At 39.6% G+C, this 17,859-nt stretch overlaps 1 protein-coding gene across 1 annotated transcript; it reads right to left on the bottom strand.

Annotated features, from left to right (window-relative positions):
* Positions 1-17,244: 17,244 nt before the first annotated feature.
* Positions 17,245-17,592, bottom strand: LOC148012958 (S-adenosyl-L-methionine-dependent tRNA 4-demethylwyosine synthase-like). Its single transcript, XM_087668679.1, has one exon. It carries the CDS (start codon positions 17,590-17,592, stop codon positions 17,245-17,247), a length of 348 nt encoding a protein of 115 aa, XP_087524805.1.
* Between the last annotated feature and the right edge of the window lie 267 nt (positions 17,593-17,859).

Below are 17,859 nucleotides of genomic sequence, written 5' to 3'. Positions count from 1 at the left end.
AGACAGGGTGTAGTCCCTTGCTATACACCTTCTGCCCTTTTTGGTCTATCCTTCCGAGGGGGAGCCTTGCCTAAATCCATGACCGCCAGGCGACGTAACTCGGCGTGAACCAAGATCTGCTAATGGCAGGAGGCTAAATATACATCACGGGGGCCATCCCTCTACAACAACACTATATGCCCCACCCCTCCCCTTCTCGTCCTATGCGCTTGATAACCTGCACTATAATCCCTTACATATGAATGGCCTTATCATGTGACAAATCCTAATCCTTGATTCGCATCTTATAGGCCCCCCGCAAGGAAAACATGGAGAACCAAGGGCAGCTAGCTTGCAAAGATGCTCTCTGCACAGCCGATGGGAACATGCAGCACATGCCCCTCCGTCGATGTGCTACGTGCCCACTCTTAAAAGGTATGCCAAGAAACACGGCCCCAAGTGACACCGCCCCGGACGAAGGCCGAAGAATCCGCGAGCCAGGGGAGCAGACGCTCAAGGAGGCGTACACAATGTGGCAACACCAGTGGCACAAACCCCCAACGTACGCTCGGGCACCACATGTTCAAGGGCAGAAAGTGTAGCTCAGGACAGGGAAGAATTCAATGAACTATTTAAAGGCATTTTGAAAACGGTGGCGGCCCGGGACTACACCATTCATGTCCCGGCTGACATGTTCCCTGCCCAACCCCACGGGAGCCCCGCACCAGCAGAGCCCCAGTCACCCCACCACCCAGACTTGCCCCGCCTCGTACAAATGGAGTAGCCCCGTGTTGAATAAAGGCTTATCAAATGCTACCTGGCCAGGACTTTTTGCCTTTAAATGGTTCAGTGTTGACATGTTTCCGAATTGTACGAACTTTTCATATCTGTGTTTAATATATTTCACGTCTTTAGCAAAAGAAAAAGCTAATCAAGCGCAGGTGATAAATATCTAAGTCAACACCATAGAATTCAGAAAAGTGATGTCTCCTTGCGTTGCATTGGTTTATTATAGTTGCGGCATATACCATGCATGTACTCTCATGAAGTGACAAGTGGATACAGGATGATACAGGTCTTTGTGCGAAAGTGTTCAATGCCCGATCATCGCAAGACCATCAACCCCACAAAGAGCCGTGACAAAGCCACGCTGCTGAAAGCAAAAATCACCCTTGCCGATGACCGCCCACATCGCATAGCCCAAAGCATATTCATGGGCTACACTATCTTTCTGGGTCAAGCTCTATAGTTGGCTCACGGCAGTCGTTACCTCGATTGTACCAACATCGCATGTGTCACAAGGAGGTTTGCGATATCTCAAGTGTATCTCCCCATCTCAACAACTGCTTCTCTAACAACGATGCTAGGGCACAATCATCACTGTAATATCCATTTCTTGAGCCTTCGAAGCTTGACATTTTCCAACCCAGTGAAAGGCTGATAGCCTCAACATATTGCAATGGTTGTACTCAGGCAAGTCCAAAAAAAAAAAGAGAAGAGAAAGAAAGAACGAAAGAAAGAAAAAAGCACAAGAAAAAGAAACAAAAAAGAAACAAAAAAGAAAAAAAAAGAACGAAAAGATCAGAAGCACCCACAATCACAGCATAGCACCTAGGGGTCCTCAAATTAGGTACGTCCAGTGATCTCACTAACTCATGAATATTGGATAGTGGAATCTCCCACATGACCAACAAGAAAGGTCTATATAGTTCTATGAAGCCTCTATAAGAATCCATTATTGTGATGGTTAGGAATGATGCAAAATACCCTGCTGAGGGTACATGTACTATTTCCTTTATTACTCCAACTGGTGAACTCAAAGACCTTTCAAATGTGTTGTATGTTCCAAAGATTAAGAGGAATCTACTATCAGTTGCTTCTATAACTGATATTGGCCACCATGAGGTAAGAATCACTATAGCAAGTGCATAAATTATCAAAAATGCTAGCAAAGTTGTTGATGAAGGAGAAAGAAGGAACAACCTGTATGAGGTAACTACTCTTACAATTGCCACTGGTATGGGCACAATTAAACTTTGACAAAAAAGATTTGATCATATTGGTTTTGCAGTGTTTAAGGAGATGCATAAGCAAGATATGGTTGCTCACCCACCTATAGTAACAAAAATGAAGGAACCATGTGAAGCTTGTATGATGGGCAAGTAATAGAGAAAGGAAATTCCACAAGAAAGCAAGAATAGAGTGAAGGCTCCTCTAGAGTTTGTGCATGTTGACTTGTGTGGTAAAATTCCTACAAAAGCCTCAAGAGGATCTTCTTATTTTATGTTGATCGTTGACAACTACAATAGGAAGATGTGGGTGTACTTTCTTCGTTGATAAGGCTCAAGATTTTGGTAACTTTAAAGAATGACTAAAACTTGTTGAGAATGAAACATGGCAAACTGTGAAGAAGTTTAGAAGAGATGGTTGTGGTGAGTTCAACTCAAAGGATTTTGAAGAGTTTCTTAAGAGCAAAGGGATTAAGACTCAACCAATGATGCCTTATACACCTCTATGGAATGGCATTGTTGAACACCAAAATTTCACAATTATGGAAATGGCAAATAGTGCATGCTTAAAGAGAGGGGATTGCCTGATCAATTTTGGGCAAAGTGCATCCTAAAGAGAAGGGATTACCTAATCAATTTTTTGGGCAAAGTGCATGCTTAAAGACAAGCTAACATTACCTAGCAAATTTTTGCAAAAGCTAATAATACTACAGTCTACATTCTCAATCGGAGTTACACAACGGCTCTTAAGAGCAAAACTCCTCATGAGGCTTATTTTGGTAAGCAACCATTTGTGTCACATTTTAGAACTTTTGGATGCGAATGTTATGCACATGTTCCAAAGGATAAGAGAAACAAGTTAAATCCAACAAGCACAAAATGTATCTTCTTGGGTTATAGTGATGAGCAAAAGACTTACAAATTGTATGACCAAGAGGCAAATAAGATCATAGTGAGTTGTAATGTGGTGTTCAAGGAGCCTTGAGATACATATAGATATTCAATGCAAGACTTTCATGTTTTCACTTTCCCAATTCTTGTACATATGTTTTTCTTCGTCAATGGGCTCATCAGGTAGTTATGGGTATGCATATTTACCTATAATGAGGTCTCATAGACCTCCCCTATCAAGAAATTCTTCACACTATAGGACCATGCACTCTAATTGACCTTAGTCAATTTCTCGCCTACCTTTTGCATAATTTGCAGGTTTTGACATTATGACGACTATTAATCAATAGAATTGGTAGTATATTATATGCCAAATTAATATCCAAGCATGTGATCAAGTTGAAGCATGAAGCATTGAAGACCAAGACCAAAGGCCATTCAAAATGCCCAAGAAAATGCACATAATTGAGTTCCATTGCTATGGCTGTCATGCATGTGTCCATATGCTGTCACATGTACTTTTCCCTCCTTCTGTTAATAAATTCTTCCATTCCTAGAATAACTAGGAAGGTCCCTTTGGAATTTCCATACACTATTGTAAGTGTATCATTAATGATCAAAGTGTTGGCCCTACTATAGGTAGGTTTGTGCTTGCAAAAGTCATCCAACTAGTTGAAGAAAATCCACTTTTCCCTAGGATAGGGGATGCTCATCACCTTGCAGAGATCCTATCCAGAAATCCCTTTGAAAAGGATTCTGCCAATCGGCATGTAGTGATCCAAGACATTCTTATGAGTTGCACAAGGCTAAAATTATAGTAGTAAGAAAGATAGGGTCTAGCTTCAAGTTAGGGTAACAAGAAGAGCCTAGGGTTCCCTCACTTTTTATAGAAGGCTAAACATACCGTATGGAGGTAAGAAGGTGGAGAGAGAGGAAATTTAAACTCTAGGATTTTAGGATTTGAGAGAGAGGGCATAAAGTGGTTATAAGGCTATATAGGTGAAGATAATCCAATGATATCTAGACCAAAAGGAGCCTAGCAAAGTAATTGCACATACCCACATAATCGATACCTTTCAAGCAAGTGGTGAAAAGAGGTCTCCACAGAATCTTAGAGACACATGGTAATCCATGTCTCACACATGGTAATGTGTTACTTTACCTTACCCTAATGCATATATTCCCAATGTGTAGGTGTGAGAGAGGTAGAGAGATAGAACTCTAAACTCTTATACTAAGCAATATATGTTTTAAAGATATATTATATTCTCATCTCAAGCTATATTTTTTGAGAGGGTTATAATTCAACCTCATGTTATGATATAGCTCTCTCTCTCTCTCTCTCTCTCTCTCTCTCTCTCTCTCTCTCTCTCTCTCTCTCTCTCTCTCTCTCTCTCTCTCTCTCTCTCTCTCTCTCTCTCTCTCTCTCTCTCTCTCTCTCTCTCTCTCTCTCTCTCTCTCTCTCTCTCTCTCTCTCTCTCTCTCTCTCTCTCTCTCTCTCTCTCTCTCTCTCTCCATGTATCCTAACATGTGTGATGTGTCATTCCATAACTCAATATAAATTATCGAAGTACCCATAGAATTGATACCTTCTATATTGAATAACATTAAGGTTTTGGATTTCTCACATTAATGCACATAAGAGAGAGGTAAGGATTTGTCACATTTTACCACTTTACATTTCCTTATCTTCTTCATGCCATGAATCATGTGCTGGGGGACTTGCTTGAGCTACTATGCCAAATGCACACCATACACACAAGAGAAAGGTTACTCATGAACACAAGAAGAGAGATGGATGACAAAATGTTTTCTTGTTGGTTTCTTCTTCTTCTTTTCACATACAATACAATGTAAACAAAGTATAGAAAAGGTACAACATAAAGAAGAGTGGCATACTAAGTCAAACAGTGCATAACTAACTATACTAATTGACTGGCCCTATAACTATGCCAGTTGTAGATGGGTGCAACAAACTAAATATAATAAGTGATAAGATGATGGACATGTGAAGATCATAATAATGTCCACACGTGCGGAGCTTGCCATCTAAACACTCCCCCTCAAGCTCAATTGCATCTCTACAACTCCAAGTAAGCTTCAAAAAAATTTAAGCTTCTATGCACCCAATGTCTTTGTGAAAATGTCAGCTATCTGATCTTATGTACTAACATATACCAAATCAATCTCTCCTATAACTATCTTCTCTCTCATAAAGTGGTAATGCATCTCAATGTGTTTTGTCCTATCATGGAACACTGGGTTCCTAGCTAGTTGTATGCTGCTCATGTTGCCATAATGAATGACAATTGGACCATCTCCCTGCACATCCAAATCCTCCAATAACTTTTGCAGCCATACCCCTTGAATCAATGCATGAGACCCTAGCTACCCTTGCCTATTATCAAGAAGTATGATACGATATCCCATCTTTGATATACCAGTAGGATATGATCATACATTAGCCAAACTAGTAGGATTAGTAGGAATGGGTGCACAATCTCTTGTAGGACATGCAAGTCATAATCCATCAACTAGACTAGTAGGATCAATGTATTTGCATGCTATGTCTAACATTCTCATAGGATATGCTATTCCTAACTCATTAGGTAGACTAGTAACTAGATGTATCCCTATACTGGAGAATCAATAAGAATCAAACACACATTCTAGCCACTTTAGACTTGGGAATTCGAGGCAACAAGATACGTACTAAACATGTACTCCCTTGGTGATAGAAACCAAAGAATACTAGTACATTAATTCACTTATAATGAGATATATAAGACATAAAAAGAAAAAAATACCACATACTCTTGTTAATGCTAATTTTATGCATAATCAAGGTGAGAAGATGCCCCCTTTTTGGATACTCCCTTAAATTTTTATTCAAACATTCATAGCATCTCTACTCACAATCTAGGACCATAATACACATCATTATGATATGGAATACTAATATAATACATGAATGTCTTGATTTATTTAAAACGTGAATGTCTCCACATGAGGTTAACATAGAGTATGCAAAGCTATAATTGACATATATACATTATAAGCATTACAAAATACACATTACTAAGCACATCATGTGCCATATAGAAATATATATCCATCTCTATCACAGTAACATGAGTAGACTCAACAAATGAAGGAGACCCATCAGATGCATGATCAGAGTCATTAGAATGGGAGTTGGGTAGGGAGTCTAAGCTATCATACTAAACTCTTTCTATCCTCTCCATCACGATCTATCCCTCTCCCTAGCTAGGTCATTTCATGTAGGGCACAGTGGTCTCTAAATAAATGCCCATGGCCTAGGGATGCATCCCCTAGGCTTCCTAACACATCACTAGGTTAATCTTTTCATGTTGCACAGCATACATAGTTTCCATGATGTGGGTTAATGAATCAAAGTTCATGGTCTGTCTAACAAAGAATTTTCACTAGACATTGTCAATGGGTGAATTACTTGAACATTACCAAATTGGAAGATCACACACACACACACGCGCGCGCGCGCGCGCACACACGCACACACGCACGCACACGCACACGCACGCACGTGCGTGCACACACGCACGCACGTGCGTGCACACACGCACGCACACATGCACACACACATACACACACACGCGTGCGCGCGCACACACACACACACACACACACACACCCCCCCCCCCCCCCCCCCCATAAAATACACCCAAGAATTAGTGTTATTTACAAATTTAAATATGAAATAGACCTTTCCACCTCAACCAAGGTGACACTTGATGCCACATTGTAAGTGCTCCCATGTTGTATTTTCTTGTGCCAAAAAAATGGGAAAATTATATGTATATATATATATTCCATATATTGCACCAAGGAATTAGTGTTATTTACAAAGTTAAATATGAAATTGGCTTTGGCACCTCAACCAAGGTGGCTATTGATGCCACATTGCTAGCACTTCTCCATTGGCTTTTCTTATGTTTTTTTTTTTTGTTTTAGCACACGTTATCCTCAAAATGTTTCCATGCAACCTCAATGACATCTATTTTCAAAAATGGGTGCTTAATGTGTGTGTGGATGCATTCTTCCTACATCTCTACAATTTCAAGGACACCATTAATGTTGTACCAAGTAACATATTAGAGTAAAACTATCCAATCTTTCAGAAAAACTATTCATATCATTATTCAAAAATGTATTATTTATAGGATAGTCAAATTAAAGTTCTATTTAATTTTTTAATAGGTAGATTGTGTAATTAATTGGGAAAAATAAATACTAAATTGGTTTTCAAAAGATTGTGTGATTCATTGATGATCTCATGGATTAGCTAATTTTCTTCTTTTTTTATATACATATAATATCATAATGTATTAACAAGCTACTACATGAGGAATCAAATCAAGTCAATAAGTACTAATTGGAGTTCAATTTCTAGCAAGCCATGTTTTAGAATTAGATCCAAGGCATAGATGAAATAAAGTAGTGGGTACCCAAGGATGAGTAGCCAAATAGCCAACCTAAAGTACCCAAACATGAAAATCTAACCCTAGGCAATCAAATGTCCCCTAGCTCTAGTGGGCTCACAACTAGAGATACCATGGAATATTCCAATGTTCCAAAAATGAGTTTTTGAATGATACTTATCTCATTTTCTCTAATAGCAAGATGACATGAAAGGTATTCCTCAAGCCTATGGGACTTCTTCATTATGTTCTCAACAACAATCAACACCAATACAACCTACAAGCTTTAAATTATCTTGAGATTTTGCATCTATAGATTTTTAATTCTTCATAGACTTTGGAATTAGTATATTCTCTAGTTGTAAGGTGATTCCATTTGTGGCTCTTGGTTTCCAACTCCATAGCATGCTATCCATATGCTCCCATCTCTTAGGATACTTTCTATTGCAACTTCAATTTTTCTTCCAACAATCTTGCTATAGTTCTACATCAGTAGCATTCTTGTTCCATGTTATAAGAGTCCAATATTGAATCATTACCCTCATTTGGTTTGTTGTTCCTTTCTCCTTATTCATATAGAAAACTTTAACTCATAACCACACAAAATATACTTTACAATTGGGTCTCACACAAGAATAGAATTTTCCTTTGCTATATCAGTATTTGGTATGAATTTTTCTCTAGGTTTGTTTCATGTTGGATCACAATAGTGACCTTCATTTTTTTCTACTCCCAAGTTTCTTTCATCTTTATATCTTTCATCAATGATCAAATTTTGCAAAGACATGATTTTAGGTAGAAAATCACGACAAAATGTTGTTTCTTGTGCACTATGAGTTTTTGAGGCATCACCCTTTGCTCCCAATATTGAATCACAAGTCCAATCAATATTGCATATGAAGAGTCCTCTCCTTTTCTTCCCACAAAATCTTTCCATCGATTGACAAATAGTTTCAATCCTTTTTTAGCTTTGTCATGATATTTTATGTAATCATTGACTTTTGAAAGAATCTTAGGAACACCTTGAGAAAGCATTGGTTTCCCATCATCACCACGTTTCCAAAGTCCGATTCCATTAAGTGGCCACTCACTCTTAATGAGGTGTACCTAGTATTGGATCAATGGAACTCCATCAACCATATAGAACCTAAAATGCAAGGGTTTTGAGTGGCAAACTAATATATCTACCCCTTTGTGTAAGTAACCTTTGACATGCTCTTTGAAATTAGGTACATCTTGCATGAGAAATGGCATAGGATGGGACTTTGTGTATTCACTAAAACTTCCCATCAAATTAGGAAATGTGAATGTTTTATTGGTTCTTACCTTCTCAGAAACTTGACTAGACAATGTAACAAATGTCCTTGTGTGTGTGCACCACCATCAAGAAATGTAATTGCACCATATCAAAAACTCCATCCAGTTAAAGAAAGAGTGTCTTAGGGGGGACACACTAATTAATGGCCGTCTTGGGCTACTTGCTCGGCCGAAGGTGAAGTGCCAAGGTCCGAAGGTTATTATGTCTGACAATGGAAGCAATTTAATGTTCTCATTTTCATCACTTTCTAACATCTTAAGATGTTCATCAAAGTAGCCAATTATATTTTTATCCCTTGTTTCTTCATTTATGCATCTGCTCATCAAAAGGTTATGCATAGTAGCTGGCATATTTATCTGACCTTCATTTTACATACATTGTCGTGCCATCCATTGTTTCTAATACTTCTACCATTCCAATTCAACAAGTGAGTTCTTGGCCTTCCATATCAATGTCATTTCTCTATACACAAAACACATTTTTCCTCACTCTTGAGAGTCATATGATGCTCCATATCCTTTGTTGACATTAGAAAATAATAAACATTATTAGTTATATTTGGAGATATATACTCATGCGTAAAATCTCCATACATATGGTTGTCAAGTCTTTCCAAGTTTCTAATGCACATTGATAAGGAAAAAAATTGTGAAATCGGGGTCACTTGCCCAAAGTCCCAAGGAGAAGTGTGCACAAGCATTCCATCCATGACAATGTGTGAGCATTCATTTGGAAAATGCATAATTTGTTCAATAAATTTTGGAATGGGATTTAAACATGGTGTACATGTCTTCTTTTGATCCACCTTCTCATGAATAATGCAAGGATATTTTGATGGATAGAGTTTTGAGCATGTTCTCTAAGGTTCCTAAATTGATTCCAACTATCTACTCGATGTAATAAAGAAATCTAATTAGCCTTATTGTGAACCATGAATAGTAAGAGAGTCATAAATTTTACCAAGATTATGTACTTCATACTAATCATATGCTAAAAAGTTAAAAATTTAGTAGATTCAAGTATTAAAGAATACCTTAAGGAGAGACAAAATTAATATTATTAGCTCTCAAGACGTGCAACTAATCTTGTAAATGTTAACAAAACCAAGGCATTGTGCCTTCCATATTGATGCTTACCTTGGCAAAGTGCAAGACAAGAATTTTCTTCTCAAGTAAATCAAACTATCCAAGTTTGATAGTAAAGGAATGGATGTCGAATCTGAAGCAAAAATTTGGATCGAATCTATGGAGGATTACTTTGTTGTTATAGGAACTGTTCCTCACGAATTTAGAGTTTCAATGTTTGACTTAGTACTGACACCATGCTCATATTTTTGTATATGTAGGTTGATCCGCATGTATGGCATTGACCCAAAAAGGCAATCTTTTCTTAATTACTTTACTTCTATATGACAACAATCAATTGTTATAACCTTTTGTACATTAGTAAATGTACATTTCTCCAAGTATGTTGGATTTTTGTTGGTTTTTTAGTTGTGACTTTCCTTGCATATCTTCCTTTCCCTGTGTTAGTATCATTAGCTATTATATCTTGAACAACAAAATCTAAGGCACTACTATCATCTTTAGCTTTATTCTTAGAAGTACTTTCAAAATTGTCAGATTGGTCACACTAGCCAATATCATTCGTTGAAACTTGTTGAGATTGAGTGGATTTAAGAGAATTATCATGATCAACATTTAGTTAATTCATTGGTCATGTACTCCTCTATGACCAGCCCAAGGACTCTCATGAAACTCTCTCATCACCTGTAACTGGGTCTCTTTATTGCAGACAACCCGTAAGGGTAATCCACCTCTTTTCTTCGGGTGCTTTTCCAAAGAAATCCGTCCTTGAGAAAATAACCATAGGCTTTTCTTCTAATCTTCTTGAACTCTTCATCTGTCCATTCATATCTTTTGCTTAGTGTACTAAGGTACTTGCCAATCTGCAACCAATCTCCAACATAGAGTTCTTCTATGAAAGCCACAATATCATAGACATGGCAAACATGATCAACCATAGCGGCTGAAATTTCTGCATCATCCTCTTCTGCAAGTAGTGTCTCCTCATCATCATATCTGGCTCTAGACAGCATATCCGCCACTGGATTATCCTTTCCTGCTATGTGTTTAAATTTTGGATTTAATGACTTGATGTATGAAATCCATCTCAGCATAGCTATATCCGGAGTAGAGCAACTCGTAATCATACCTATCAATGGCAAGCAATCTGTCTCTACCACAATTGGGGCTCCAATAAAATACTCCTTGTCACATTTGAGAGCCATAACAATTCCCAGTAATTCCCTCTTGGTTTGCGGATACCTCCTCTGTCTCTCGTTTAGGAATTTCGCCCCAAACCGAATAGCATACCTATTTCCATCTGCATCATCTTGACCCACATCCCAACCTATGCTAATTGGACTAGTGTCAACTGTCAATACAATAGGCCTTTCGCAATTATAATCTGATTTCCTGAGAATAGGAGCAATCTGCAATAACTTCTTCAATTTCCGCATGGCTCTAGTGTGACTCTCATCCTAATAAAATTTCTGCCCCTTTCGAAGCAGCTGATATAAACAATCTGCTATGTGTGCAAAATGGGGTATCCAAATCATATAAAACACACAAGCTCCAATGAATCTTCGTACCTCTGAAGTGGCAGAACAATACTCTGTAATCTTTTCTATAGCATCCACCTTCTCAGGTGAAGGTTTCCTGCCATAATACCCACACATATGTCCAACAATGACGACCTCATTTACTCCAAAAACAGATTTATGCCCTGATAGTGTCAAGTTCACTTCTTCTAACCTGGCCAAAATCTTTTCACTAGCTGAAATATGATCAGCCACAAAGTATCTGCACCCCTGCTCATTTAGACTCTCATTCTTCTCTTCTTCTGCACACCCCTTAATGGGCACATCATCCAAGAAAGGCATGGTAAGCTGAGGTATGTACTCACGAAGGACCTTATGCATGGCATTCATCATATGCGCAACAGAATTAGTGGCACCTTGAGGCAAGGTACAGATCCTGACAAGCCCAATAGGAGTTCTCATAGTGGTTATGTCCCTGCTTTCCAAGGCTAGCTGAAACTGATCATATCCAGAATACAAGTCACCTAAAGAATAGATGGCACGTCTAGCAAATGCTTCTGCAAACTCATCCACAACTGGACCTATACCAACATTCCTGATAGTAACTCTGTTTACTGGCTGCATGTCCTGTATAAATCGGAGAGTACCATTCTTCTTTGGAACCGTAAACCACCTATTTGAGTATGGTGCAGATGATGGCTCTAGGATTCCCATCCTGATTTTCTCATTCAACAAGTCAACTAGCTTTGGCAGGTGTGCCCTAGGCACTGGAATAGGTTGGAGGTTCCATGGAATATGAGGAATAGTAAAGATCACCATAGGAGCAACAATATCCGGATTCACACATCCAATCTCATGTGAGAAGAAAGCAAACCCCCTTCCATGTCACTCAAGAATATCCTGAAAGCACTGCTTCTCTGAGGGTAGCAAGAAATCACCATTTCCAATTTTTAATTCAGCAAGTCTCTGTTGAAAATTTATGGCCTATTTGCTCTGGATTCCTCAAAATTGGTTGCTTGGTAGCCCTCTCTATTTGTTGATCACTGTCAGGTGGAAGCAGTCCAGCTACCGGCTTCACCTTCTTATCCACAGTCTTGTATTTCGTGTCAACCCTGGCTTCATTATGATCCTCTGCACTACTCAAATCATGCTGTAAATAAGCAATTCTGCCCTCTGGTGGGCTGAATATCCTCAGCCCTCAGCTCTATGGACTGCATAGGAACAGCCCTAAACTCTGGATGCTGAAATATTTCAGTAGTAAACTCTGTTGGCTGAAAGTTTTCAGCCCTCTATGTCTCTGTAGGCTGATCATAATCAGCCGAAAACTTTGTTTGCTGAATTTCTTCAGCTCTCAACACTTTTTGCTGAGTCACCTCAGCCTTTGACTCTATCTGTGACACAAAATCTGAAATTTCATGAAACATGTCCATGGACTACACTGATACGTTACTGAGATAACTTTGCATATCAGCTTTCAGCATATTTTCCATCTCTGTCATCGTATCTGCACAAACCATACTATCATACATCCCATCTATATGCTCATCATCCTCTAAAATACATGCATTTTTCAAATCTTTCTCCTTCCTACATATGTACTACTTGGCAGCTCTAGGAAACTTAGAAATCTTCTGATAACTCATCGAACTGTTTGCTAAAATTCCAACAAAATTGGAGGAGAAAACACTGCTGCTAGGAGGTGAGAACTCCAATCTCCTCTGCTCTGTACCACCGTCGTCTCGTGGAACAACGGTATCTAATGAAAACCCGAATCCCTCACAATGGACAAAGGCGCATTTCGAAAAGTATCCCTGTTTCTAGCATGATTTACACACACAGTCATAAACTGGACTGCTCTCATACCATCTTTACTGCGAATCCGTGCATAAACAGATCCATCATTCATTACTTTCGTCTCTCCATGCGCATCTCTGTGATGAATGGCTGTCCTAGGATTATGGGGTAAGAGCATGAATCCTGCACAAAGAAATGGAAATCCTCCTCTACATCTCCAATAGAAATCCTAACATTGGGACAGGCAGTATACAAATCACCTGCAGTGTTGTTGGCGGCTCTCATACGCCACCCATGCTCTGCATCCATAGGCCATCTATTACTTTCATAAACTCCACGAACTATGAGATTAATCTCTGAACCACGATCCACCAAAGCAACATAAGGCACCTGTTTCTCTCCAATTTTTACCATTGTTTCTGTAGTTACCCTAGCCCAATGACTCCGCAAAAAATGACTACGCGGTACCAAGATAGGCTCATTAGTTTTTTAGCATAATGCATAGGCTAAACCCTCTTCTCTATCTGCGGAAAAATAGAAGCATTCTCGACCATAACCTCATCCTCGTCCTCATCCAACTCCCCAATCAAAACTCCCTGTGTATCAGTAGTAGGCAATGTATGTATTTTTCTCTTCAGGACTTCTTGGAACTGATCTTGAAACTCTCTTTTCAAGATGCCCAAAATCTCATAAATAGTAAAAGTCACCTCATCGCCAAGTATCTTGTCATTAAAGATTTTCTTCATGTCCGTAGATGTCTCAATATCAAACATTAATCTAAATCCTGGTTGCTTTCTTTTTCTAGGCTCCTACCTCTTTTCTTTCTTTTGAGCATCCTCCATTTGTCATTCTGGCCCTGGTCTCGAAGACGGCCCTACAGTAGGTGGAGTAACAAACTCACCCCCTCTAGTCTTTTTAGCTGCATTTGGATTCTCTTCATCTCTCTTACGCTTCTCCTCAACAAGTACATCTGCTCCCTGAGACTTAGCCAAGTAGGCATAAATAGTGTACCTGTCAACATGCGAATCCCAACCTGTCTCAGATCTGATGCTAGAACCTACATTAGTCAAAACAATCTGCTGAATTTTTCCCTTGTTTGCCGTCTCTATAGCATAGGTCTATAATGCTGACTAACTCTCTGAACCTTTCTCAATCTGGACTCCATATCTAGAGGCATCTCCTCTAGCTGCCACATAAGAAGTACGCCCAGCCATGTCATCTACTAGTTTCTTCATTCTGCCTTTCCCAAAATTGGTAGTAAGCGGAGCTCCTGTTTCAGTCAACCAGATCTTGCCATCTTGTCCCCAAAATACCAAATTCTTCCTCCTTGCATCTTGAAAAGATTCGGAATCCCTGCAATGTTGATGGTTCGTACTATCACACCAAATACATCTTCGATCTCTCCTAGGTGCATTAGGAGCACTCATAGGTGCACTAGGAGCACTAGAAGAAATAGTAGGCGCGGTCGAAGTAAACTGCTCTTTCAATTTTCCCACCAATTCTGCTTTAACTGACTCCAGTGTCAAATACATTATGCCTTTTATTATGTCATCAAGAGAGGAAGGAACCAAAGGAGCGGATGATTTTGGAGTAGAAGGAGCCAGCATCGGTCTTGGAATAGGAGGAACAGGAGGATTAGAAACATGAGGCACTGGCATAGGCCAAGTAATTGGTTGAGGAAGAGAAGAAATGACAGGGGTAGAAGCAGACATAGGAGCAGAAGACGGCGTTGGTGTCATAGATCCATTCTGTAGGCAGGTCTTCCATATCCGCCTCTTGGTCAAAGTCGAGACCGCATCCTAGGCATCTTGCCAATCTATTTTAAGACCCATAGGCTTCGTGCGATCCTCAAGAAGCTCTCCTAATTCTTCCTGAAGAGCAGGATCTGCAGCTTGCAAGAAAATCTCAACTTTCTCAATATCCAATGCTCTTTGTTCAATAGCATCAAGCTGACTATACCTCTCTTGAAATTCTCGTATCAATTCTGAACCAGCTAGACCTTTGTTTGGCATGTAGACCCACTCTCGGAATGACCGCTGTGTAGCTATCCCAAAGTCCTCAAGAAAATACTCCTCTTTCAGGGCCTTCTTAAAATCTTGCTAATGCGAATTTTGAAGGAAAAGATCAGTCACTTTTACCCTCAAGGTGGGTGTGACAAGGCGAAGAAAATATTTACTCATAAGTCCTGTCGGTACTCCAAAAAATCCCATCTTAATCTCATACGTCTTCAAATAAGCCGATACATTATGACCATCAAATAGCTTCTTTTCATTTTCAACTGCTTCAATCGCCTTAGTCGCGCTGATTGCATTGTCTTGCTCCGAATATAGTTGCCTTTGTTGAGACAACTGTTGTTGATGTAACTGCCTGCTGTTGTTGCATATACAATTGTGTCTGCTAATTTTGAAGTTGCATATACATAGACATATTCTACAAAATCTGCTTTAAATCATCCGTAGAAGTACTTGAAGCAGAAGTCGATGATGGAATCGAAGTAGAGGACAAAGCAGGAATCGTAGAAGGGGCTGAAATTGATGCTGAAGTATCTCCCATCCTGAATTTTTTTTAAATGGGACGCTTTCACATCGGGTTCACCAAAGATGTCGAAGGGTTTTCGAAAGCAAAGTCGCGTCCACAAAGGACCTTGACGAATTTCAAGATAGAAGATCAATCATGTGAATAAGCAAGATGAGAAAATGATGCCAACTAACAATTGTATTACTGCCAAGATGTTTACAAAATACAAGATGAATTCCAATCTAATTAGTCCACTGGTTTTAGGCCACCCGATTTAATTCTGCAGCATTTGTAGATCCTTCTGCTATAATGATCGTATGGATCTTTGAAGCTCCTTCTTGTATGTCAGCATGAGAAGAAAAACGCAGGCGAGCTTTTCTTGGGGAAATAAAGACAAGTATTTGTTCCAGCATGAAAGGAAGATACAGGTTTACTGACACAAGTTGGTTTGTTTTGCCCTTTTGTGTTTCTTTAATGACTGAGAACTCTAGGATTCAGTTAGAGCTGCCCAATGCTGACCGCCATAGCTATAGCAATTTAGAGAAAACATGCTGCACTATGATTTATATATAAACTTGATGAGCAGGGTAGGCCGCAACACCAGTATACCAATAAATTACAAATGCAGAAATCCAATGTAAAGAAAACATAAGGACTGTTGAAATACCCATCCATGAGTGCAAACTGTAGAAATCATCAATTCCTTTTGCACCATGATACTTAAAGGCTTCCCAAATGCCAACTATAGCTAGCACAAAAGCCAATGCTTGGATAGTAAGATGAATTGCTTTCTTATAACTCTTTGTACTCGGAACACCCTTGAACACCAGAATTGCTTCACTTGTGAGGACAATGAATCCCACTAGCATGAAAATTGGATGCACGTTGAAGACAAGATCATTACTGTCTGCTAGCTGTGTGTTGTATGCGATTAGCAGGAGGCCACCTCAAGCTTGGATTTGGCCTTCTGCCACAACCAGTCTAGCACACTGTCTGCATCACCCTGTGCTCTAACAAAGCCACTGAGGAAAAAGTTGTGAATTGCCCTGTGTAAACACCATTCTCATCGAGATGACCAACATTCAGCTGCACTGACGCATGGTCCTTGGCAGTGATTAGCCTCTTTGTTGAGAAGCATTTCCGTGGGATGTACAGGTCGACATTTTGGCCCTCCTCGTTCTGCGTGATGATTGATTGAAAGAAGCGCCCTTATGCTCCTGCCCTCTTCTTCATGGAATGCACTTGCAAAATGTCAGCTTCTTAAGTTCATCTTCTTCGTTTTACTCCTGGCATTTCGTTGCAGAATACAGCCATCAAAGACTCAACAAAAGTAGAGCTATACTAGCTAAAGAGAGTGTCTTCAGAGAGGTTCCAAGAGGAACCGAGGGAAGAGATGGCATCAACTTGTTGTTTCAGGGCTAGAAGAACATTATCAATGGCAAGGAGGCAACTATGGCGGGTGTCCTCTTTGTTATCTTGAGTATGGACGTCTCCTGCACAGTCACTTTCGGCATCATCTTCCCTACCTTCAATCGTCTTTCCCCTCCTAAATTCGATCACCCCCCATCTCTGCTGATTGATCCCCCCCATAGTCGGGCAGGTCCTTCTAGAAATAGCGGTCCATCCCAATTCTTCTTGCTTTTTCCGAAGTGCCTTCAAAGAATCCGTGAATCGTTACCAGAAGTCTGCAAATAGAGGGCGATCAACTGCCTTGAGTCGCTCCTTTGTGGCTACATCAACACTTACATAAAGCTGAGTGACTGGATCCAGGCTCTCAATTCGATCAGGAAATTGTGTATTTGTCACAAGGAAGGTTGAGATCCTACGCTTATGCAACTCCCCTATTAGTTTATTGATCTCCGAGTACATTATTGGTTCTCCCACTAATGAAAGAGCACAATGTTTAGGATTTAATTCTTCCGTCAATCGATCTTCTTTGACTCCTGGTACACCTTTCATTTGTTTTATCATCTTGATGTGTTGATCTAGTGCAGCCTCAACAATTTCACTTGGATCGTCCATTTTCCATTTCCAAGTTCTTCCTATAGGGTTGGTATGATGTCTCCAACAAAAGATACATTTATTTGCACAAGCCAAACTTGGTGTTGTCTCCATGCACCTGTGGCTTCCAATACCATAAAATGAATGTTTGTAGCATCCTCCTCGCCCTCTTAGTTGTGACTTTTTCCAATGGCACATATTTTATAGCCCATTCTTCTTCTAAATTGTTTGTAACAAATATCAGATTCACTCCCAAACAGCACTTGTCTCTTCTGTGAAATTGAACAT

This window comes from Lygodium microphyllum, chromosome 26 (genome assembly GCF_053477565.2).
Source record: "Lygodium microphyllum isolate KBCC chromosome 26, Lygodium_microphyllum_v1.1.10, whole genome shotgun sequence".
Taxonomy (NCBI): Eukaryota; Viridiplantae; Streptophyta; class Polypodiopsida; order Schizaeales; family Lygodiaceae; genus Lygodium; species Lygodium microphyllum.
Note: the sequence above shows the minus strand (reverse complement) of the source record. Positions and strands in the feature narration are given on the sequence as shown.